We start from the raw sequence: 23,165 nt of genomic DNA, 5'->3' as shown, positions 1-23,165 counted from the left end.
GGAGCTATGCAATGTTTGTTTAGCAGAATTAATTGCAGGTAACAAAAACTTCGCATCCGGCCCACAATGGTCTATTAATATAACAATAAAATGTATAATGCAGTATTAATAGTCTACATGCTTGATCAAACAATGGAACGGTATTATTTGTTATTCCATGGAGCTACGTAACTCTTGTTTATTAGGGCCTACAACAATAATTGCCTGTAGGCAATGAATTGATATGGAAGCATAATCATAGGCCCAGGGAGTTGTTCAACTCCCTGAGCCTACTACTCCATAAAGTATTATTTACTTAGTTTCTTTCTCTCTCTTTTTACATTTGTGTTAAACAGAGCATAGAAACTATTTGTATTTTGCGCTATACAAATTTAATACCACTAGGTAGATGGTACGCAGATGTCCACAGATGGTTCTCAAATACACAGTAATTTCAGCGTCCAAAAACTGGCGATTTCAAATGTACGTACCGCAGGACTATAAATACATTGTCGTTTTCAGAAACGAATAAATAGACACGATGATTAATGTAGTTAACCAAAATTAGCACCTACTTCTAATTAGGTCTACTTCCGAAGGAGAAACTTGTCTTAAAATGGAGTCCAAATTTTGTATTTGAACTCATTTAAACAAACCCAATTTGTGTTTTGTATATAACATTAGTGTTGAGGGATGGGGAAGAGGATGGGAAGAACAATTTTTAAATATATTCTTTATCCACTCAGTAACGAAATATTGTTTTAAATGTTTTATAAGCCTATCAATAATATACCTCTAAACACAGTAAAACATTTACGATTTAATACTTTTTTAAAACTGTCCTATAGTCGATTGAAATAGTAAAGTACATGTAACGATACACCATAGGACGTTTATATTTTTTATAATCATTAATTAATACAAACGTTGAGAAGCAACTGTCAGTAATAAAGTTTTTATTTGTATATTATGTGTTTATATATAGCAGTAGAGCCTACCCACAGTTACAGTAATAAATATTCTTTGTATATGTGTTTATATATCTAACAGTAACCTCATTCAGAAAATTTCGATTCAAATGGTTAATAGTACAGTATTTACAATATTGTCAAAGTATTGCAATACTATATCTTAGTTTTAAGTTTATTCTCCAAGGGCCCATAAATTTACCTACCTGTGTAAAACCAAGGGCTCATAAATTTACCTACAAACTGAGAGTCTGAGATCTAGAAATTGGAATGTTCCATTCATCGCAAATCAATACATTTGTATAAACGTATATTAAATCTATCAAAATAGTATTTTTTAAATTTTGGGCAAATCGTTGAACCTAAATTCGTTTTTAATTGTCAATAACTAATTTTCTAACTCAATTTAATTAGTAAACAGGGTTACATCAGGTGGTTAAAATCAGTACCGAAATTCTAACCAATTTACCATCGAGTAAACATTCTAGAAATAACGCGCGATTTACCGAATATTGCCCTTACGTAAATTTATATATAGATAACATGCAAATTAAGATTATAGGCCTATGGATGGGAAGTGAGGTGTGTGGAGATCATAGAAACCACAATAGGCCTGTAGGCCAATAGAAAATCAGTTTTACATGAATGCATTTGATTTGAAACAGTTCATAAGTGTAGTTGTCGTTGGAAAGGAAACACTATGAATGTATTGGTCTTAATCGTTGTCAGTTTGCAAGTGTGCGTACCAGGTAAGAGATTTAGTCTGTAAGTTGATTTAAATCAATCAAATGCGCAGTACTACTACAGCTCTACTAGAAAGTAAAATGTATTTATTATAATATTTATTTGTATTTTGTACGTATAGCTTTTAGAGGATTGCGCAAAAAATAACGCGTCACGATTCGTTTTCAATAATATAATAAACGTCGATAAATGCAACGTATTTAAAAAGAATTTTCAAAGATCCTGTATGTACAGAATTGTAGGACTACTACGACTACACTCAATTTTAATGTATTTATAGTACATTGTAGTAGGTCAAATTAAAAAGTTATCCCACTTTTGTCTGAGTTAGGAAAAGATAAAAATACTGCGCAATAAAAGAGACGACTCAGGTAATTAATAGACGTAGCGCAAGGAACGTAAGTACAACGGAAGAAATTTGACCAATAACAAGCGATGTAGATTATTGGAACTAGCTCAAACTCGCTTGTTGTGCACTCCTCGTTACGTCCTTGCGTTGCGTCTCCAGTTATAGTTGAAACCAAGCACAAAGAAAGCATGGTTTTTATTAAAAGCAATGTATGGTGAGCATGTGAAATGTCCCATAAGGTATACTTTACTAATCTTCAATGTATAAATGAATTGCTGAGAATAATCTATAATTACCCAGGGACCACTGTGTCATGCAATTTATTGTTGTTGAAATTGCAATGAGTTACGGTACCGTACTTTTTAGATGCTAGCTTTTGTGTTTGGGAATTATCTTACGGCGTTTTATGATTGCGTTTTTTGTTCATGCAAAGTTGTTTTCTAGTGTGGGTATTGTAAATAGTTTCACCCTCCATAGACTTTTAAAAATACTACCCAAACTTCTAAACATATTGATCGACATTTAGAAATGTAGTGAAGTTATTATTCACACTATTTATTCAAACTAAACTAAAGAATTCAAGGTTTTCTACCTGAATACACAATAATATTAATTTTGTACATACCAGCGCAATATTTAGATTCGCATTCATGCATGTTACTGAATTTGAATGAAACATTCTTACGGGTGGTGGAGAGCGCTATGTGCCAAAATAGATATCAAAACGTAGTTCATAATTTAATTTTAGCTTATAACATGAAAAATATAAAGAAAGACTAATGCGAAATCAGCAACAAGAAATTACGCAAATCCAATAGTTTTTATTTTATTTTTTTGAGTATTCTTTATTTTTCACACAAAATTCATAAAAATATATCCCAAAAAAATTAATAAAGTACAATAAAGTGTGAACAAGGCCAACAGCCATAAGTCGCGTGCTATCAGAAAAAAATGAACTTTCAAAAAGTAATGTACTTTAAAACTTTTCTGTACATCAAAACAGTTCAAAAAGTACAAAAAAGCGATAAAACGCATAGTGATACCGGACCGACAGACAGACCGACAGACCGACTGACCGCCATAGTGAACTATAGAGTCGCGTCCACGCGATTAAAAACAGGATAACCACAAGCAAGCAAAGCTTTTAATCTGTGGCACCCTTAACTTAAAATATAAATTTACAAATACATTACAAAAACGTTTTCATGTAGTAAATAAATTATTAAGGAAAATACAACGTAGCGGCCTGTGTTGGTTTGATGTACCGAAGAGAATAAAGGTAATAATTTCGAAATTGGTGTGCATATAACCACCCGCTAACCACAAAAAAGTTCCTTTTTACACCATTCTCCCAATTCATACATTTTCAGCCAACACGTCGACACATTTTTAGAAAAAATCACTGATAATTTTAGTGGCATGCTCGTCACAAACGGACAGATAATTAACGTGAATTGTATTTGTAAAACTGGAAAGATTCATGAATGTTTGCATCAAGCGGAACATCCGTATTGGAGTGAAAGAGGAAGAGCAACTTCCGTCATTACAGTATGCCAACCTTTTGCGAATAACTCTAGAATTACGTGGAATATATTGATCACGTTCAAATATAGTCTGTTTTAATGCCGTGTTAATGTCATTATAGTTATTCACTTTGAAAAGTTGGAGACGAGACAAACACTACACTATTGACCTGCTAAAACAATAATTTAAAAGAACAAAATAGTCAACCGGAAGCATGGCCTTTTTGGTTTATTTTATCTTTTTATTTAAGTGAAATCATTATTTTTGTTAATTTCTTTGTGAATAACTTAAATGACCTATACAAATTTACATCTTTAGCAAGATACAATGTTTGCTTTTCCAGGGTTCTGATATTACGATTGGTCTATTGGTATAAATAAAATATATAATAATACAGAGTATTTATATTATTTATGCTTGATTAAACAATTGAACGGTGCTGTCACGGATTATGTGTTAGACTATTCAACAAACATTGTCACGTTCACTCTATTAAAGTGCAATACCTACCTGTAAATGTCAGTAAAGTATAAGCATTATGTTTTTAAGCAAGAAAGTTTCTCTAACATTAAGTTTTTCTTTCCGAGATTGCGTTTTAATGTAATTTTTGCTTCTGTTTAAAAATAAAATTGTAGGCTTATTTAATATTTGGATATGGAAATATTTTCTGAAATGTGGTGATTAATAAAATATGACTGTATAGTGGTCAATTAGAATTGTGTTTTAGGAAACGTCTCAAAGACTCACTAACACAACATTATACATTGCTTATATTATATTATACTGTGCTATTAACATTTTGCAACAATGGCACCCAACCCGATGCCTAATAACAACGAATCTCGTTCTATTGTCTTTTTTAGTGCTAAGTGCAGGAGTGATATATGAAGGTTCAAAGTGTAACCGTATATGCACATCACCTTCTGAGAATGCCACCTGTAAATTCACATTTGAGGTAGAATGGTACCATACTATGTCAACAGCATGTGGTAATTGCCCAACTAACATCACTGACTGTAAGCTGAAAAACTGCATTCCGTTAGATGGTGTTCCAAGACCAGTGATGGTTATCAACCGGAAAATGCCCGGTCCGATAATACAAGTATGTTATTCTCTATTTTATAAAACAGCAGTTCAGCGTAGTATATCCAAGAATTTAGAGGCTAGATATGCATGACCTCTTTATCATCATTTATACAATATTCTCCATTCAGATTCCAAAATATTTACTATTATTTATTGTTGCTTTAAAAATTAGTTTGGTACAATTGTTTAGTAGACTGAAGAGCAGTGTGAAAGTCTCCTTCCAAATTGAGATCACTTAAAGAATTGGTACTCACTTTTAACTTGCAAATCTTTATTATACTAATTCACAGAAGTGATCTGAAACTGAAGGAATATGTGAACAAATTATTTAAAAATCATAATTATCATAATTATCATAATTATGTTTGATTTTAATTCTCTATCTAAAGGCATGTGAAAATGATACTATCGAAGTCACGGTTGTCAATCTTCTTGATAATTCAGAAGGACTGTCCATCCATTGGCATGGTCTCCACGCCATCGGCACTCCATATATGGATGGAATCTCCATGTTAACACAGTGCCCAATTCCCTCGCAAGCTTCATTCCTGTATTCCTTCAAGGCTTATCCAGCAGGTACCCATTGGTGGCACAGTCACTCAGGGATGCAGAGAGCAGACGGGTTATTTGGCTCTCTTATCGTCAGAAAACCAAAGTCAGACGAGTTTTACAGATACGACCATGATGACCACGTGTTGCTAGTGAATGACTGGTTTCATGAATTGACAATTGAAAAGTTTGCAGGAAGCCACCATGGTAGGCCTATGGGTAATAGTGGAGCGGATTCTATTCTCATCAACGGGAAGGGTAAAATGCCAGAAAGAGTAGAAAGAGGATTAAACAGTACAACAAGAGAGATATTTACTGTAGAACGTGGCAAGAAGTACAGATTTCGTACCATCAGCGGTGCAATTACCGATTGCGGTCTACAAGTATCCATAGATGATCATCGAATATCTATGATAGCATCGGATGGAGCCCCACTGAATGACCAAGAAACCGACTCTTTTATCATCTACGCAGGCGAACGTTTTGATTTTACATTGGAGGCTGACAAAGAAAAGAAGAATTATTGGTTAAGAGTTAATGGTGTTGGATCGGGATGTAAGAATGTCTTTCAACTTGCAATAGTACAGTATGCTGGTCAGGACGAAAGCAGTGCAAACAATCTTCCCGAAGGTAATCCTGAAAAAACGATTCGAATTGGTACTACTGTGAACACTCTTGAAGACAGTACTGATAAAGTAAATGACCGTGATATAAGCATTAAAACATTAGCGTCACGAGGTAAGAAAGAATGTATCCAAAAATATTAAAATATTCATTCCTAAATTGTTGATTTGATTTTAGTTTTTATTCATCATTATTGAATTTTGACCATTTACAGAACAGGACGACGTAGCCTTTTCAAGGGAAGCAGATGAAACATATTATATCGGAATGGACTTTAACGAAATAAACAACTTTCATTATATTCAACGCACTACACCACAACTCGACCATATTAGCTTCAGCTTACCACCGTCACCGCCGCTCAGTCAGTATGACGATTTACCAAAAGGAACTTTCTGTTCTCAAGAAACATTAACCAAACAAAAAAAGGACTGTACAACTGAATACTGTCAATGTACACGAGCTATAAATGTAACACTCAATAACGTAAGTATTTGTATACGTATATAGTTTTGGTACGTGTCTTAATTTTAATATTTTTATGGAAAGCGTTGTTGCGTTGGATATGCCAGCTCAGGTGACTCATTGGTTATTTTCTGTCAACAGGTTGTTGAGTTTGTTGTTGTGAATGAAGGCCAAAACTTTAATACTAGTCATCCAATGCATTTGCATGGTCATTTCTTCCGAGTGATTGGCTATGAGAAATTAGGAGACGAAACCAGCGTTGAGCAAGTCAAAGAGATGGACAGACAGGGTAAACAATACAAGTTCAAGTGTTACTAAATTCATTGAGACTTTTCAAAGCCCAAGTTGTGATTCTCAAATTTAGATTGAGGACAGCCACCATTGCCATGGGACCATTGTCAGGCATGTAACATCACCTCACTATATTTCTTACTTTTCTTACAGGTCTTTTACTACGCGATCCTCATTTATCTCTGAAGAAAGACACTGTGATTGTTCCTGATGGAGGCTATGTGATTCTCCGTTTCCATGCCACCAACCCCGGATGGTGGTTCTTTCATTGTCATTTGGAATTTCATATTGAGGTAACGGTCTGTTCAACATTTTTACACTTGTTTAATTTTAAATGTAACACCATTAAAAGATACAATCGATTATCGATTTCAAATGTAATTAAAAATAAAATAAGTAGCATCGGATTTGCATACATACAACCTATTTCACACATTCCTCAAAAGAAGCATTAAGCATGATAAAATACTAGAGACAGTAATACTAAACATAATCTGAACTTCTGTAATACAATATATTAGAATAATTTTTATCTGTAGACTGGCATGGCACTGATAGTACGAGTTGGTGAACAATCGGATCTGCCTCCTGTGCCGAGTGACTTCCCAAAATGTGGGAACTTTCTGAACATTCCAGGAAGCGTGAACTGTGGTCATTTTGTTTCGAGCTTCAACATCTCTTTTGTCATAATGATGTCTTTGATTCTTCTTTTTATTTAGCTGGACTGGGATCATTAAATACCCGTATACAGTTACAATTATTATACATGCTACATTAATATGCTAGCTGGGTGGTGGTTGATAGTCAATATGGTTTCAAACATTTTAAAGTCATTATCATTATTCATTCAGCAAGATATTGTCGTATTAACTATGAATTACAATCAATAACCTTTTACTGAAGAAGACGACAAAGCACAAAAACATTGTTTTATGCTGCCAAACTAATACATTACAACCTTTTTACAACTATGTACTTTATTTGATTAATTTTTGGTATTTAATTTAGGTTAGCTTATTAAAGATGGTATTTCCATACTCAGGAAACAAGTTTTTTTACTAGACAAAATAGATTAAAATTAATCAAATGATAATATAAATATTTCAATAAAAACAGTTTCTCTCGCTGAGAATTTTAATTGTCAAACAATTGAGCAAAACATTTCTTCAACATATTTCACATTAGGCGATGCAAAATGATGTTTGTCAAATGCCCATTTACCGCCAGGAAACTTCAATTTGTTGCAAAGAGCGACATGGAATATTTCACCTGATGTACAATATTCAAGTACTTTAATTTTCATTATTTTTTGTGTTTCTTTTTTTCCACTACTAGTTTGTTTTATATTTATATTATCAGCTTTATCACTGTAAGTTTGTTTTACTTCTTGGTTTCTGTCAGGTATTGTCAAATACAGTATTAAACTGTATTTGGCGTATATTTAAAATATATTTATTAAAAATGTTTAATTATGTACGGTAATAATTTATAGGCTGCCTAAGCCTAATGCTTAAATTACTAGGCCTACTTCGTTATGCTACTACATATGATTATTATTCATTTTATTTCTGTAATAATGATGATAACAATTTCAAAAGTCTTAATTTAATTAGGCCTCTAATAATAAGCCTTTTAATTTTGAAATAGTTTCTCTTTTCATTCAATACGGTATAGGCTAGGTAATAAAATGTAAACACACAAGAATAAAATAAATTGTCACACTGTTAATGTTCGATGACAAGAGATAAATAAACAAAAATTAAGATTATGGGAGGGGAGAGGCGCGGCATGCGGAGAGGATGACGGCATTGCGTCAACGTCATTGGCCAATAGAAACCACAATAGGCCTAAAATAGGCCTAACGGAAATTTTCCATTCATGAATGCATTTGATTCAAAAGTGTAGTTGTCGTTGTAAAGGAAACATTATGAATTTATTGGTCTTAATCGTTGTCAGTTTGCAAGTGTGCGTACCAGGTAAGAGATTAATCTATAAGTTGATTTAAAATATCAATCAATCACTGATTCACAGTCTGTACTGTACCTTAGAAAGTAAAATGTGCTGATGAAAATATTGCGGAAAAAAAGTATAATAATATTCATGGAATCAAATTTTTAAAGTTTTCAGAATTGCGCGGAAAACGCCTAGACAAATCGATTCGTTTTCTATAATAATAATAATAAACTTTCGATATAAATGCAATGTTTTTATGGGCAATTTTCAAAGATTCGGACCACGACAGAGTTTAGGACTGGCTACGTTTAACTCAATGTTACTATTGTTATCTATTATCTTGTTACGGGAAAATTAATACACTGATGCAAATTTATCCCAACTTTTGCCTTAGTTAGGAAAAGTTAAAAATAATTCGCAACAAAAGAGAGACGATTCAAACAATAAGTATTAAAGCTCGGTTTCCAATAGAGACGCAGCGCAAGGACGTAAGTACAACGGAAGCACTTTGACCAATCACAAGCGATGTGGATTATTGGAACTGTCGCTTGTCATTGGTCAAACTCGCTTGTGCGTTGCGCGTTACGGTCTTGCGTTGCGTCTCTAGTGGGAACAAGGCATAAAATGAAGCATGATTTCTTATAAAAAGGAATGTACTATGTAGTGAGCATGTGAAATGTCACATAATAAATCTATTTACTTAATCTTCTATACATGTATTGAGTTATAAATAGCCTATTATAGAGCAATCAAACTTTGAAAATTTTGTTTTCTATTCAATAATTTCTGAGAATAATCTATAAGTACACAGGGACCACCGTGTCATGCAATTTATTTTTGTTGGAATTACAATGAGTTACGGTACCGTAATTTTGTATGTATCTTTTGTGTGGAGGAATTTGGTAATAATCTTACGGCGAATTATATTTTTCATGCCAAGTTGTTTTCTAGTGTGGGTATTGTAAAAATCTCTTCACCCTCCACATACTTTTAACAATATTACCAAAACTGTTTAAAAGATATTGATATTAATGGAATGTAGTGATATTATTCACACTATTTATTCAAGCGAAATTAAAGAATTCACTTATCTACCTGAATACTATAGTACAATTTCTTACATACCAGTGCAACAAAGGCCTACTATTCTGAGTATTCGCATTCATCACCGATTTACCACGAATCGAAAGCGTTAGCTTATACGCATGTGTAGAGAGGGATTTGGAAAAACATGGATCGCATGCGTATAAGCGGGCGCTTTTCGCGCGAACAAATTCGCCTAGTGGAAAATTACTGAATTTGAATAAAAACATTATTAAGACGGGTGATGGAGAACACTAACATATAATATAGTGTGCTACTAAAAGTAGTTCATAATTTCATTTTAGCTTATAAAATAAAAAATATAAAGAAAGACTAATTCGAAATCAACACAACAACAATACTTTATACTCAAATCCAAAAGTTTCTAATGTAGCTGCCTGTGTTGGTTTGGTGTACCGTGAGAATAAGAATAATAATTTGGTGCGCATTTAAACACCTGCTATCCAAAAAAGTTCTTTTTCACACCATTCTCCCAATTCACACATTTTCACCAAACACCTTTTTAGAAAAAAATAATTGGTAACTTTAGTGGCATGCTCGTCACAAATGGACAGATAGGCAATTGTAGGCAGTCGGTACCAAAATGCCAATTTTAAAATCAACGTTAATTGTAGTTGTAAAACTTGAAAGATCTATGAATATTTGCGTCAAGCGGAAAATCCGTATTGGCCGGAGCGAAAGAGGAAGAGCAACTTCCTCTTATGCAGTGTGCCAACTTAACATTAATTATTAATCTATTGATCACGTTTAAATATAGTCCACCTTTTTTCCAGTGTTCTAATAATAATTATTCCCGGACCATATTTAATTTAATTCGATTGTACAGCACAGAATTGGTAACGAAAATAACCAAACAAGGAGTTCGCATCCGGCACATAATGATCACGATTGGTCTATTGGTATAAATAAAATATATAATAATACAGAGTATTTATATTATTTATGCTTGATCAAACAATGAAACGGTGCTGTCACGGATTATGTGTTAGACTATTCAAACATTGTCACGTTCACTCTTTTATATTACAATACCTACCTATGGGCATAAAAGAACTGTTTGTATAAGCATACTAATTTTTAAATTAGTTTTTCTTTGAAAGATTTTTGTTTCCGTTTAAAAAAATTGTGTTTAATATTATTATCTTTCACATGATGTAGTGGCCACTTAGAATTGTGTGTGTTTTAGGAAACTTTTCAATATTATACATCATGTGCTATTAACATTTTGCATCTAGTATTACGAATCTGATTGAGAGTTCCGGTAACAACCACGAATATCGTTCCATTTTCTTTTTTAGCGCTAAATGCAGAAGTGATATACGAAGGTGAAGACTGTAAGCGTACATGCACTGTTGAGAAAGCCACCTGTAAATTTACATTTAAGGTAGAATGGTTCACCTCTATGTCAAAAGAATGTGGTGACTGTCCCACAAACATCACTCACTGCAAACAGAAAGACTGTATTCCATTAGATGGTGATCCGAGAGCAGTGATGGTTGTCAACCGGCAAATACCCGGTCCGTCAATTCAAGTATGTATTTTTTCATAAAACGTCAACAGACATACTTCATCTACATACAGAGATGATGTTAAGATGATGTTAAGAGATTCACAAGGTGAATGAGGAAAATACATAACATAACAAAAGAAACAAAAACAGCAATTTCTGTTTCAAAGAAAGATATTTCTTATGATGATGATGATGATGATTATGAAATATAGTTTGTATGAAGAATGTAAGTAAATTTATCCAAAAAAAATCATGCTGATTAATGATTATGATTCATTTTCTTAAAGGCTTGTGAAAATGATACTATTGAAGTCAAAGTTGTCAATCAACTAGATAACTCAGAAGGACTGTCCATTCATTGGCATGGTCTCCACGCAAAGGGCACTCCATACATGGATGGAATCTCCATGTTAACACAGTGTCCAATTCCCTCGAAAGCTTCATTCTTGTATTCCTTCAAGGCTTTTCCAGCAGGTACCCATTGGTGGCACAGTCATTCAGGGATGCAAAGGGCAGACGGGTTATTTGGCTCTCTTATCGTAAGAAAACCAGAATCAGACGAGTTTTACAGATACGACCACGAACACGTGTTACTAGTTAACGACTGGTTTCATGAATTGACAATTGCAAAGTTTACAGGAAACCAGTATGGTAAAGGTAGTAATAAAGCCGATACTATTCTCATCAACGGGAAAGGGATAATTACCAACCCAGAAAATGGATTGGATAGTACAACAAGAGAGATATTCACAGTTGAATATGGCAAGATATACAGATTTCGAACCATCAGCGGTGCAATTACTGATTGTGGTCTAAAAGTGTCTGTAGATGATCACAAGATATATATGATAGCATCGGACGGAGCTGCAATTGATGCCCAAGAAACGGATTCATTTATCATCTACGCAGGGGAGCGTTTTGATTTCTTGTTAAATGCTACACAAGACAGGGAGAATTATTGGTTAAGAGTCCAAGGTGTCGAATCGGGATGTACGGGAAAGTCCCAACTTGCAATAATACAGTATGCTGGCCAAGACGAAAGTAGCGCAAACCAACTCCCTAACACAAATCAAACAACTGATGGTACTACTGTGAACACGCTGGAAAATAATATTGGAAAGAAAGATATAAGCATTAGAAATTTGACGTCACGAGGTAAGATGTGGTTGCCAATATATCTAAAAGAAATCTCTTTCAAGACATCAATTATGGAAATGAAAAATTTTTTAAATACTACCAATATTAAAATACAACTTCATTTATGTAAGAACGTATTTGTCCAGAATAGTAAATTGTTTCTATTGGATTCTTCTTCTTTTTTTTACAGAAGATGATGACATGGCCTTTTCAGAGGAAGCAGATGAAAAATATTACATCGGCATGGATTTTGGCAAAATAATGGGGACACCGCCACAACTTGACAGTATTAGCTTTAGCTTACCTCCCTCGCCGCCGCTCAGTCAGTATGAAGATATACCAGAAGGAACATTCTGTGATGAAGAAACGTTCAGCAAGAACTGCTCAACTCAATTATGCCGATGTACACGAACTATTGCTGTAGGACTCAATAATGTAAGTACTTTAACAGTCGATTCTACTACTGTATATTTTGTCAGGAGACGCTATACAATATCCCATGGGATGAATGTTGCTATCACAAGACATAATACTGAGGGATGTTTATTGTCGCTAGACATAATATGGTATTGTACATGCATAGGATAGTGCAGTACCAGGTACAAGAGCGGGATTAGGCTCCTGTTTTAAATCCAATTCGTTTCATATTTCATATAAGTTGGTATAGGCCTCTTTTTGTAATAATAATTTTTTTAGGAAGGGGGAGAGTACTTGATTTGGCTAATTTGCAGCTTTTGACCGATTTCTTGTTCAACGTTACAGGTTGTTGAGTTTGTAGTGGTGAACGAGGGGCAACAGTTTAGTACTAGTCATCCAATGCATTTGCATGGTCATTTCTTCCGAGTGATTGGCTTTGAGAAAATAGGAGAAGAAACCAGTGTTGAGCAGGTCAAAGAAATGGATAGACAGGGTAAAAAATACATACAATTTTAGACTACATAATACATTCTATCAACCTGCCCTAAGCTGTGCTTCCTAGATTTTACCAGGAAACATTCCCGTAATTGAACCGTTCAATATTATCTTTGCTTTTTGTTTGGTCTTCACGTATCACATGACCGTTTCCCATAGTAAGACTTTTGCTCGTATACATAAAATCCGCGCAACAATCTTTTATTTTTTCTAAAGGACTTTTGCGACGCGAGGCTCACTTATCCCTGAAGAAAGACACTGTGATTGTTCCTGATGGCGGGTACGTGATTCTCCGTTTCCATGCCAACAACCCTGGATGGTGGTTCTTTCATTGTCATTTGGAATTTCATGTTGAGGTAAACTTATTTAATTGAAATTTGTTTTATTTTAAATTATAGAAAAAAAATGCAATCGATTTAACAACTCTCTATATATCGCGCGATTCATGAAAAGATGAGCTCATGATCTAAGATGGACAGGGCCGAATACTACAATATTATGAAGTTCTGTAATTTGAAATGTGTTTTTATTTGTAGCTTGGCATGGCACTGATAGTACGAGTTGGTGAACAATCGGATCTTCCTCCTGTGCCGAACGACTTTTATAAATGTGGTAACTTTCTAAACAGTCAAAGACAGGACGATTATGAAGAAGAAGAAGACTCGGATTGCAACGACAATAATATTGTCGCAATCGCAGTTTTGAGTGTTTGTTTAGGTGTTTCAGTTATTGTTATTATTATTATTTGTTTGTTCTGGAAACTTAATAGATAAGCTAAGAAAAATATTTATCATACAATATTTTCCAATCTTATTATAGTGTTTGATATGGTTTCCATAGTTTTCTAAATTATCATGTAGTACACTTTTTTACTCTACAGGATTCGCTAAATTTAATATTGTGCTTGCTAACGTTTGGTTTCCACTAACGACGCAACGTAACCTACGCAACGTAAGAAAATGCCCTTCCGATAATTGTGTTTGCCCCCACCTGCCTCAAATCAAACCTGCGATGTTTGCAGCACTCTTGCGTCGTCGGTTCCGCAATACAGCACTTTGCATCAATACGTGGCTGCGTTGCGTTGCTAGTGGAAACCACGCTTAACTTGGTGGTGGTTGATATGGTGAATGGGTTTTTACTTTCTGTTTGTTAACATTTTTAAATATATATTCAAGTTGTAATTTTTTATTCTTCAGCAAGATAAAATCTGTAAACTTTGGGTGAAGATGATTTCTATGTCCTTAAAGACATCCAATTACTTTTTGTTTACCAAATAATACAACCTTTGTAATATTTAAGTTAGTACTTAACTAATTTAATCAGTTTTAGTTTAATTTAACTTTATATTAAAGATGCTAATTTTAGTATTTTCATACTCAGAAATAAAAATTTATAAATGATGTTTATCTCTTGCTATGCAAACTGTTGTTTTGAAACACTGACAGTCACATTTATTATTATTTCTGTGACGCAACACTTACTCAATTGCTTTCCACTTTATTAAATTAAAATAATAAGTCCTCAACGCTTTCTTTGTCGAATCTCCACTTTAACATCATAACGTTTCAAATACTTCACATAGCAACTCTACTGCTAACAAGTTTTGTTAAAGTGTGTGCAGCGATGTCCACTTGACCAAATCAACATTAAAGTTTACGATACTTCACCCAGCAACTCTACTGTTCTGCCAACAAGTTTAGTTAAAGTGTGTGCAGCGATGTCCACTTGACCAAATCAACATTAAAGTTTCCGATACTTCACCCAGCAACTCTACTGTTCGCCAACAAGTTTAGTTAAAGTGAGTGCAGCGATGTCCACTTGACCAAATCAACATTAAAGTTTCCGATACTTCACCTAGCAACTCTACTGTTCTGCCAACAAGTTTAGTTAAAGTGAGTGCAGCGATGTCCACTTGACCAAATCAACATTAAAGTTTCCGATACTTCACCTAGCAACTCTACTGTTCTGCCAACAAGTTTAGTTAAAGTGAGTGCAGCGATGTCCACTTGACCAAATCAACATTAAAGTTTCCGATACTTCACCTAGAAACTCTACTGTTCTGCCAACAAGTTTAGTTAAAGTGAGTGCAGCGATGTCCACTTGACCAAATCAACATTAAAGTTTCCGATACTTCACCTAGCAACTCTACTGTTCTGCCAACAAGTTTAGTTAAAGTGTGTGCAGCGATGTCCACTTGACCAAATCAACATCAAAGTTTCTGATACTTCACCAACAACTCTACTGTACTGCCAACAAGTTTAGTTAAAGTGAGTGCAGCGATGTCCACTTGACCACATCAACATCAAAGTTTTGTGGACAGTTCAGTTCTATTTCTGTCGATATGTGTTACACAGAATAATTCCCCTTATCATTGAACATAACTGGTGCATAAAAAAAACTAAAAGTGAGTAAGTTCTTTGTAATACCTTAATCTTCATTCTTTTTTGTGTTTCTTCTTCTTTTTCTTCTTTCCACTACTAGTTTGTTTTATATTTGGGTTATCAGCTTCATCACTGTAAGTTTCTTGTTTTACTTCTTGTTTTTGTGGTGAATATATTACACTCTCATTGTCGGGTTCTTTTTTTATTTCAACAACATTATCTATGTCGTGCTTTTTGTCTTTTTTCTTCTTTTTCTTTTTACTAGAGGATGTATCTAAAAAACAAGGCCAAAAAGATTGAAAACATATATGTTTGCTTTTAATAATAGTAAAATCTATAATATGAAGTATTTGACAAATAAATGATCTTCGTTCTTCTAGACTTGTAAAACTTTTCATGATTAATAAATATACTACACAGTACCTAGAACATCAACGTCTTTTTCCATTTTTATAATTGAGTCTTCAAACGGATAATCTTCTTCTTTTTTGCATTTAGTTTTTATTTTTCTTTTCTTCGACGGAGATCCTAACAAAATATATTAGTAATATGTATGAAAATACAACATTTCCCTATCTGTTGCCTGTTAATTATACAGAAATTGTTAATAATATTGAACCAGAGAAATGATTTGGACCCAAGACCTTAGTAATGGCAAGTAAGCATGTTAACCTTACTTTCAGTGCCACTACTACAGTACTTTATCTTTTTGCTCAGTCATTAATAGATTTCACTAAAATTCAGTTTTGTGAGCTAGTCTTTATAATGTAATGTATGCAACATCTCATCAAACTTTTAGTAGTAAAAGCTGAAGTTAAGAAAAAATTACATGCCACAAGCAAGTCACCAGTCTGATGTTGCAGGAAATAATAGAGGCAAGAATATCTAAGCCAACTTACCACAGCCAAATGGTGTGAAACGCTGCTTGAGATTTTGAGGGATATCAAAACTCATCTTAGGAGGACTCATCGGTAGATCAACTGGTAGAACATCTACTGAGTTCACAACTGATATCAAACCTTTAAAAGCAGGACCTGTTTAAAGAATTTAATATAAATTTATAATTGGACATAATAAATAATATTTTTAGAAGAAAAAAAAAGAAAAATCTGTGACCTGATCCTGTGTCGACCTCAGGGGGATTGCGTTTGGGGCATGCGACAGATGAAAATAAATGATTTTGGAGAAAAGTGATAATATATTAACCTGTCTGTAGTTTTTTCTTTTTCTTTGATGGTAAAACAGCTGTAATGTTTCCAACCTGAATTGAAATTAATAAACAATGTTTAATTGTTGAAATAAATATTACTGTCTCAGTATTCTTAAACACATTTAAGTGAGCTACCCTTAGTACTTTACCTGTTTTGACTCCTTGACAATTAATTCAAATTGCTTATTTTCACCTAACTTGTATTGAGCATTTTGAATCAGTTCTTTTCCATCTAGAAAACTGCTTTCAAACTGCAAGAAACAAATATATTCATTCTGTGCCTATTCTAATTAAATTCTCTCTAGACTTGCATACTTTCTTGATAATTATAATATACAGGTAGTTTATAATAAATTTCTAAATTTAAACACAAGGCACACAAACCATGGGTAAGTGTTCTGAGTATAAAGCTACTCGGCGATTTAAAGTTTTGCGAGCAGCTTATACATTTCGGTCCTGTTACGAGCCAGCCTAGAGTGATTAATACTTACATCAATAGGTGCCCTAATTAACCAAATTTCTTTTTCATTTTCTCCTTTTAAATCCTCTAAACAGAGACCTTCATAATCAGGTTTACATTTTTTGAACTTTGCTGGACAGGTAAATCTAAAATAGCAATGATTAAAAACCAATATTATTCAATCTGTCCAACCATTTTAATAATAAGATATCTCACTCTTTAACTGAAACTAACTGGCAATCACTGTACAGTTAATTAACTGAAGAAGTCTTACTTGTCATCACCAGCAGCAGATGCTTCTTCTGGTGAGCTTGGTGGCGTTTCATGTTTTCTTTTCTTAGGTGTTGACATTCTTTTGTTTCAAACATTGGATGCTCAAACGTACTGTAATAAAAATAGAAGTAGGCGAAATTGTAATTAAAGGCAATACAAATTAAAGAGTAGACATTTTTTAGAAGGTGCCGCTACTAAAAAGTTTTAACCATTTATTTAGTATATATAACTTTATTAAAATTGAATTGCACCGTACGTCTGCTGTGTGTTATTTTACAATCAAATATTAAAACTATTTACATACATCAAATTCTATTCAAGAAATCATGCAGGCAATTCAAAGTTATTTAAAAATGCTAAGCTAACCTAGGCCTGATTTATCAAATTTCAACTGCCCTACTGAATCACATACGCCCGCCGTGTTTAGTACCCTGGCGGTACGTTTAGCCTACTAGTTTCACATGCCTCATCATAGACAGCCTAGCTAAATAGTATAAACAAACTAATTACTCTAACTGAAGAATCAGTATTGCTACTATTCACTATAAGTATTATTAGAAACTTTTATGTGCATTTTATACTTCTTTAGACCTGATTTTTAGACCATTTAAAAACCAAAACACGAAAACACGTGCTATGCTACTGCCCTCTATAGAAAGACCACATCACAAGATCAAAACATTGATTGAGTTTTTATAAGAAATCGGTCGAAAAAATGACAGATTTTAACGAAATTTGCGTAAAGTTGGATGAACTAGTTATTCAGTATTTTAATATATTAGATGACCTGAACGCTGAAAGAACGTTGTTAGAAAATTCATTAAAACAAGTAGGTTTTGTTGTATTTTAAGTGTAGGCCTCAGCAACAAAGCTTCAACATAAAAAAATACATCCGATTTAAAGTTGTTGTTTAGAGTGAATAATTTGAGTGTGGTCGTTTCGTCCTTTTAATTTTAGGGATACTTCAACCTATCAAAGGCAAGGTATTCGATGGGAAACAAGTCAGTTGGGAGTTTGCAATACAATTCAAAGTGTATGAAGGCATTAGCTGAAGTATGTATCAAGTAAGTTCTGAATGCTATATACTATTTATTCTTACAAACCAAACTATCTATTATACAATAACAATACAATATTATTTTTAATACAGATAATTTAATTCCATATTAATTATTTATATTTTATTTGTTAAAATAATTAATAATTATAATTATTATATTTATTTACTATATAGTGAGACTAGTGAAGAATGTTTTGAACTAATTCGGAAGAAACCAGAAAAGAAAACAAGCAAGTCAAAAACTGTGCAACAAATTGAATCAACAACCAAACATACCACTGGTGGGTGTTGTATGGTATACTGTAAATACTTTTATTTAAAAAAAAAACAACCATTGGTAATTTAACTACTTACTTTTGTATTTCAAAAATAGTTTTGTTTTTGTTTTAAAGTTCGAAGAAGAAAGGGACAAGAAGAAAAAAGTGATGGTGATTCTGAGTCAACTTGCAGAATTGAAGAGCTTACAATAACTGACAAGTCGACAGAAAATGAAGGTGATGTAGAGGTTCTTACAGACCCTATCAAATGGTTTGGTATCCTTGTACCTGGAGTGCTAAGGCACGGACAGGCTGACTTTATACAAGGTATGTTTGCTTTGCAGTACTAACACTTAACTCACTTTTATCTGTCCACTCTGTCTCAAACTTGTTTGACAAAACAAGTGTGATGTGCCCAAATATGGTAGTGATATGACATCATCATGTCCATGGGCACATCACTTTTTTTACATAAAGTTTTACAGTGTAGACAGAGCTTTACAATATGACAACTAAATGTATATTAACCATAACAATATATTGTGTCTTATTTCATATTAATGTAGGTAAATATTGTTTTTGTAATATTTCTTTTTCTCTTTTTAATCCAACAGCCGTTTCGTCAAGTTGCCGTATTGCAAACTTACAGAAAGAACTTTTAACAACGAAAAAAGAATACCAGTCATTATATAGTAAAAAACAACAGTTGAAGATGGAAAATATCAATACAATAACTGCACAATAATAGGCATTGGGCCGGTTTATTTACCTCTGTATAATGCCTTTGTGTAGCCCTGATGATTATAATAATATAATATAATGATTAAATCCTGATTACACTACTGTAGTTGGTATTTCATATGATAATGTGAATAAAATATGATATGCAAATCATTGTACTCTTGCTTGATTTTTTTTTACTGCAATTCCTTCTGATTTCAACATACATTCATTTTTGTTAAAAGGTTAAAAAAAGAATAATTTATTCTGGTTACATCAACATATACAAAGTAAAGTTAATTTATTCTAAAAGAAACAATATTAGTGCGCCATACTTAAGTGTGACACGCTTGACTACACTTTAAAACAATTAGTTTACACACGTGACGCCCATACTAATGTGCGAGGTATATTCAGAGCGTCATTCTGACGACTGGAGCATCCTCTAATTCTCTACGGAGCGCCATTTATGCCTTTATTAACTTCAATAATAGAAATAGTACTACGGTAACTGCTCAAGTGGACCCAATTTGGCACCAGGGTAGCACAGTGATAGAAAATAGAAATAAGTCACTACTTTTAATATCGTTTCGTATGTATACACTGTGCTCAAGTGGACCTAATTTGGCGCCAAAATAGTCACATACAAAAACATCGAGAAAAAATACTGGAATTCAAAAATATTTGGTATACTTGGTATATATGTTCAATATCGGTTACTCCATCCGCAATGCAAAAGACAAATTAGTTTCAAGCCATATCAGTGATTTTAATTACTTGCGTTTGTCTAAGATTTAGTGTCACCGGAGAGTGCACCTATTCATTGAAATATGAAATTAAATATTAAGTTGGGGCAGAGCTAATAATGAAAATAGAGCCCCGAATTGCACTTATACTTATTACTATACATAGTCACATATGGTAATTATGATAATGTTAAAATTTCAACTATCCAGATGCGACTTCAACATTTTAGGTGGGGTTTTCTACTTTAAAACTCGACTTCGTATAAGGCCTACCCAGCGGCGGAATTAATCTAAGCTTCGAAATTGATCTAGAAATCGGCATCTTTACAAATGTTCTAAATTTCATCTTATTTAACTCTCCATTAACCCCATACAAAAACCATCGGAGACAAACTATCTGTTTAAAACATGTTTATTCTGGGACGGTGGCCGCTACCCACCAACTACCATAAACGTTTATTCATAACATATTACAATACAATATCTTGCATGAATCGGACATTTCGCTACCAATGTAGCAATGTAACAAAATCAAAATTTAACAGTGTGGCGTGTTGACCGCGAATGACTAACAATACCATCTTTCCCACTACACCTGCACAACCATTGCATAACAACGCACGGCATACCAAACCGTTTCGTACACATGCGATGAAAATATAAAATTAAATTTCTTTTAAAATTGAGGGCGGCAAACATAAAATTTACGAGATCGAATACAGGTTGGAAAAAAAATTAAATAAAAAAAAAGATGTTAAATGTGCTCTCCCTGCCTCAGCACTAAGGCCCTGCCACAGCCTTTTGGGGTCGTTTCCAGCACATCACCAGATGCATTGATGTTGTCGCCTCATGATGTGTGGTGGAAAGGGGGACGTATAATTCTGTGAACCCCAAACACAGTGGCCGCATGCCTTTAACTCTATTCCACCGACCAGCGTGGGAATCGAACCCACGACATACGTGTGTTAACACGACGCTCAGACGACTGAGCTAACTGATCATTTTGGTTTAAGCAAAGTTAATAGGATATTAATGACGTAATGATGAATTACATAATACACGTATAAATAGACAATTATCAGCTGTTCAGTCATGTTTCAGTTTGTGGTGCAACGGGTACTGCTCAGTTTTGAGTGCTATCAGCTGGGGTTCGAACCTCTACGGATATTTTTTTTATGAATTGTTTTTTTTTTAAAGAGAGATATTTGGAGGATTGAAAATGTCAGGCCTAGGCAAGTGGACCTTAAATCATAAACAAAAGTGTATGGCATTCATTTTTGGTTTTAACAAGGTTAATGTGATATTTATGACGTAATGATGAATTATGAAATACACGTATACAGAGACTATTATAAGCTGTTCTGTCATGTACTACTTTGTGGCCTAACGGGTAATGCTCAGCTTTGGGTGCTCTCAGCTCTAGTAGATTGGGTTCGAACCTCTACGGATATTTTTTTTAAAATAAACAATAAATAAATTAAAAAAATAATGAATATTTGTTTTTCTTTTATTTTGAAAGAGAGATATTTTGAGGGTTGTAAATGTCAGGCCTAAACAAGTGGACCTTTTTTAAAATCAGAAACAACGTTGCATAGCATTATTTTTCATCAAATAGACTGCCATAAAACCTCGAAAAGAAGCCCATGTGCTCCTTCATTTTTAGTACTCTTGGGTGGGCTTCTTTTCCTCATGGAGTTCTTTTCGAGATTACTTTTGCAAACTAAAAAGAGGGGAGCTGAGGTTCTCGGCCGGAAAATGTTTTATTTACATGATTTGAACAATCTTCTAATGTAAAGATTAACAACATAAAAATTTAACAGTGTGGCGTGTTGACCGCGAATGACTAAATACCGTCTTCCCCATAATACACCTGCACAAACTCATTTGCATAACAACGCACGGCATACCAAACTGTTTAATATAGAGCTGCAAGGTCTCCGGAAATGACATCTATTATTTCTTCAAACAACATGTATAAGAATCTTCAGTACCACACCATGCTTGGCGCTGAGCAAAGCCAATTTTGAAAAATAGAACCTGCATAGGTTCCCGCCCGAAAAAATGGCACTTTACATGATTTTAAATTATATGAAACAAACTATTTAAGACTCACCAGGACAAGAGCTTGTCCCCGTAAAGTGCACCTATAATTCATTGAAATTAGCCCACCATGGTTGGGGCAGAGCTAATAATGAAAATAGAGCCAAGAATTGCACTTATACTTATAACTATACATAATCACCTATGATAATTATGATAATGTTAAAATTTCAACTATCCAGATGTGACTTTAACATTTTAGGTGAGGTTTTCTACTTTAAAACTCGACTTCGTATAAGGCCTACCCAGCGGCGGAATTAATCTAAGCTTCGAAATTGACTAGAAATCGGCATCTTTATTTGATCTTATTTCACTCTCCATTAACCCCATAGGCCTACAAAAACCATCGGAGACAAACTATCTTTTCAAAACATGTTTATTCTGAGGACGGTGCGGCAATACACACCAACTACCATAAAAGTTTATTCATAACATTTTACAATACAATATCTTGCATGAATCGGACATTTCGCTACCAATGTAGCAATATTGATTAACAAAATCAAAATTTAACAGTGTGGCGTGTTGACCGCGAATGACTAACAATACCATCTTTCCCACTACACCTGCACAACCATTGCATAACAACGCACGGCATACCAAACCGTTTCGTACACATGCGATGAAAATATAAAATTAAATTTCTTTTAAAATTGAGGGCGGCAAACATAAAATTTACGAGATCGAATTACAGGTTGGAAAAAAAATTAAATAAAAAAAAAGATGTTAAATGTGCTCTCCCTGCCTCAGCACTAAGGCCCTG

At 33.9% G+C, this 23,165-nt stretch overlaps 5 protein-coding genes across 11 annotated transcripts in view; 4 read left to right on the top strand and 1 right to left on the bottom strand.

The window, feature by feature from the left end:
• LOC144856303 (sulfate anion transporter 1-like) overlaps nt 1-23,165 on the top strand; it is a 133,289-nt gene that overhangs the window by 22,775 nt on the left and 87,349 nt on the right. The gene's annotated exons all lie outside the window — the stretch shown is intronic.
• LOC144856546 (uncharacterized) lies at nt 1,648-14,379 on the top strand. 2 transcript variants are annotated; one of them, XM_078714561.1, is made up of 7 exons: nt 1,648-1,696; nt 10,935-11,167; nt 11,434-12,301; nt 12,474-12,718; nt 13,046-13,193; nt 13,412-13,551; nt 13,732-14,379. In XM_078714561.1, exons 1-7 carry the CDS (start codon nt 1,648-1,650, stop codon nt 13,966-13,968), a joined length of 1,920 nt encoding a protein of 639 aa, XP_078570687.1. In that variant the 3' UTR covers nt 13,969-14,379. The 2 variants fall into 2 exon arrangements, with proteins under 2 accessions (XP_078570687.1, XP_078570686.1); XM_078714560.1 differs by lacking the exon at nt 1,648-1,696 and adding an exon at nt 8,387-8,555.
• LOC144856067 (uncharacterized) lies at nt 3,521-8,299 on the top strand. Its single transcript, XM_078714041.1, has 7 exons — nt 3,521-3,623; nt 4,428-4,666; nt 5,040-5,937; nt 6,038-6,309; nt 6,430-6,577; nt 6,733-6,872; nt 7,119-8,299. Exons 1-7 carry the CDS (start codon nt 3,521-3,523, stop codon nt 7,296-7,298), a joined length of 1,980 nt encoding a protein of 659 aa, XP_078570167.1. The 3' UTR covers nt 7,299-8,299.
• On the bottom strand, nt 4,871-18,171 carry LOC144856547 (DNA-directed RNA polymerase I subunit RPA34-like). Of its 6 annotated transcripts, none has more exons than XM_078714566.1 (9): nt 18,101-18,168; nt 17,521-17,630; nt 17,278-17,392; nt 16,936-17,037; nt 16,783-16,837; nt 16,476-16,610; nt 16,000-16,104; nt 15,622-15,850; nt 4,871-4,953 (listed from the first exon to the last, which is right to left on the bottom strand). In XM_078714566.1, exons 2-8 carry the CDS (start codon nt 17,595-17,597, stop codon nt 15,630-15,632), a joined length of 810 nt encoding a protein of 269 aa, XP_078570692.1. In that variant the 5' UTR covers nt 17,598-17,630; nt 18,101-18,168; the 3' UTR covers nt 4,871-4,953; nt 15,622-15,629. The 6 variants fall into 6 exon arrangements, 5 of the variants coding, with proteins under 5 accessions (XP_078570692.1, XP_078570691.1, XP_078570688.1 ...); XR_013614938.1 differs by lacking the exon at nt 4,871-4,953 and adding an exon at nt 14,369-14,782 and having other exon boundaries at nt 14,965-15,850; nt 18,101-18,171; XM_078714565.1 differs by lacking the exon at nt 4,871-4,953 and adding an exon at nt 14,782-15,528.
• On the top strand, nt 18,164-19,721 carry LOC144856548 (vacuolar ATPase assembly protein VMA22-like). The gene is made up of 5 exons (XM_078714567.1): nt 18,164-18,348; nt 18,477-18,583; nt 18,754-18,860; nt 18,972-19,163; nt 19,451-19,721. The coding sequence occupies exons 1-5, from the start codon at nt 18,235-18,237 to the stop codon at nt 19,579-19,581; spliced, it is 651 nt and encodes a 216-aa protein (XP_078570693.1). The 5' UTR covers nt 18,164-18,234; the 3' UTR covers nt 19,582-19,721.

The sequence above is a fragment of the Antedon bifida genome, chromosome 11 (genome assembly GCF_963402885.1).
Source record: "Antedon bifida chromosome 11, ecAntBifi1.1, whole genome shotgun sequence".
Lineage (NCBI taxonomy): Eukaryota > Metazoa > Echinodermata > Crinoidea > Comatulida > Antedonidae > Antedon > Antedon bifida.
The sequence above is the reverse complement of the archived record's forward strand: the minus strand, read 5'-3'. Positions and strand labels throughout refer to the sequence as shown.

Coding starts and splice junctions, on each gene's coding strand:
- LOC144856067 (XM_078714041.1), top strand. CDS start 3,521: ATGAATGTTTGCATCAAGCGGAACATCCGTATTGGAGTGAAAGAGGAA. Junction 3,624..4,427: donor GCGAATAACTCTAGAATTAC/GTGGAATATATT, acceptor TGTCTTTTTTAG/TGCTAAGTGCAGGAGTGATA. Junction 6,873..7,118: donor ATTTGGAATTTCATATTGAG/GTAACGGTCTGT, acceptor TTTTATCTGTAG/ACTGGCATGGCACTGATAGT.
- LOC144856546 (XM_078714560.1), top strand. CDS start 8,462: ATGCATTTGATTCAAAAGTGTAGTTGTCGTTGTAAAGGAAACATTATG. Junction 11,168..11,433: donor TACCCGGTCCGTCAATTCAA/GTATGTATTTTT, acceptor ATTTTCTTAAAG/GCTTGTGAAAATGATACTAT. Junction 13,194..13,411: donor CAAAGAAATGGATAGACAGG/GTAAAAAATACA, acceptor TTTTTTCTAAAG/GACTTTTGCGACGCGAGGCT.
- LOC144856547 (XM_078714562.1), bottom strand. CDS start 17,597: ATGTCAACACCTAAGAAAAGAAAACATGAAACGCCACCAAGCTCACCA. Junction 16,838..16,935: donor TTGTCAAGGAGTCAAAACAG/GTAAAGTACTAA, acceptor ATTTCAATTCAG/GTTGGAAACATTACAGCTGT. Junction 16,105..16,475: donor TTTCACACCATTTGGCTGTG/GTAAGTTGGCTT, acceptor ATATTTTGTTAG/GATCTCCGTCGAAGAAAAGA.
- LOC144856548 (XM_078714567.1), top strand. CDS start 18,235: ATGACAGATTTTAACGAAATTTGCGTAAAGTTGGATGAACTAGTTATT. Junction 18,584..18,753: donor TTAGCTGAAGTATGTATCAA/GTAAGTTCTGAA, acceptor TTTACTATATAG/TGAGACTAGTGAAGAATGTT. Junction 19,164..19,450: donor ACAGGCTGACTTTATACAAG/GTATGTTTGCTT, acceptor TTAATCCAACAG/CCGTTTCGTCAAGTTGCCGT.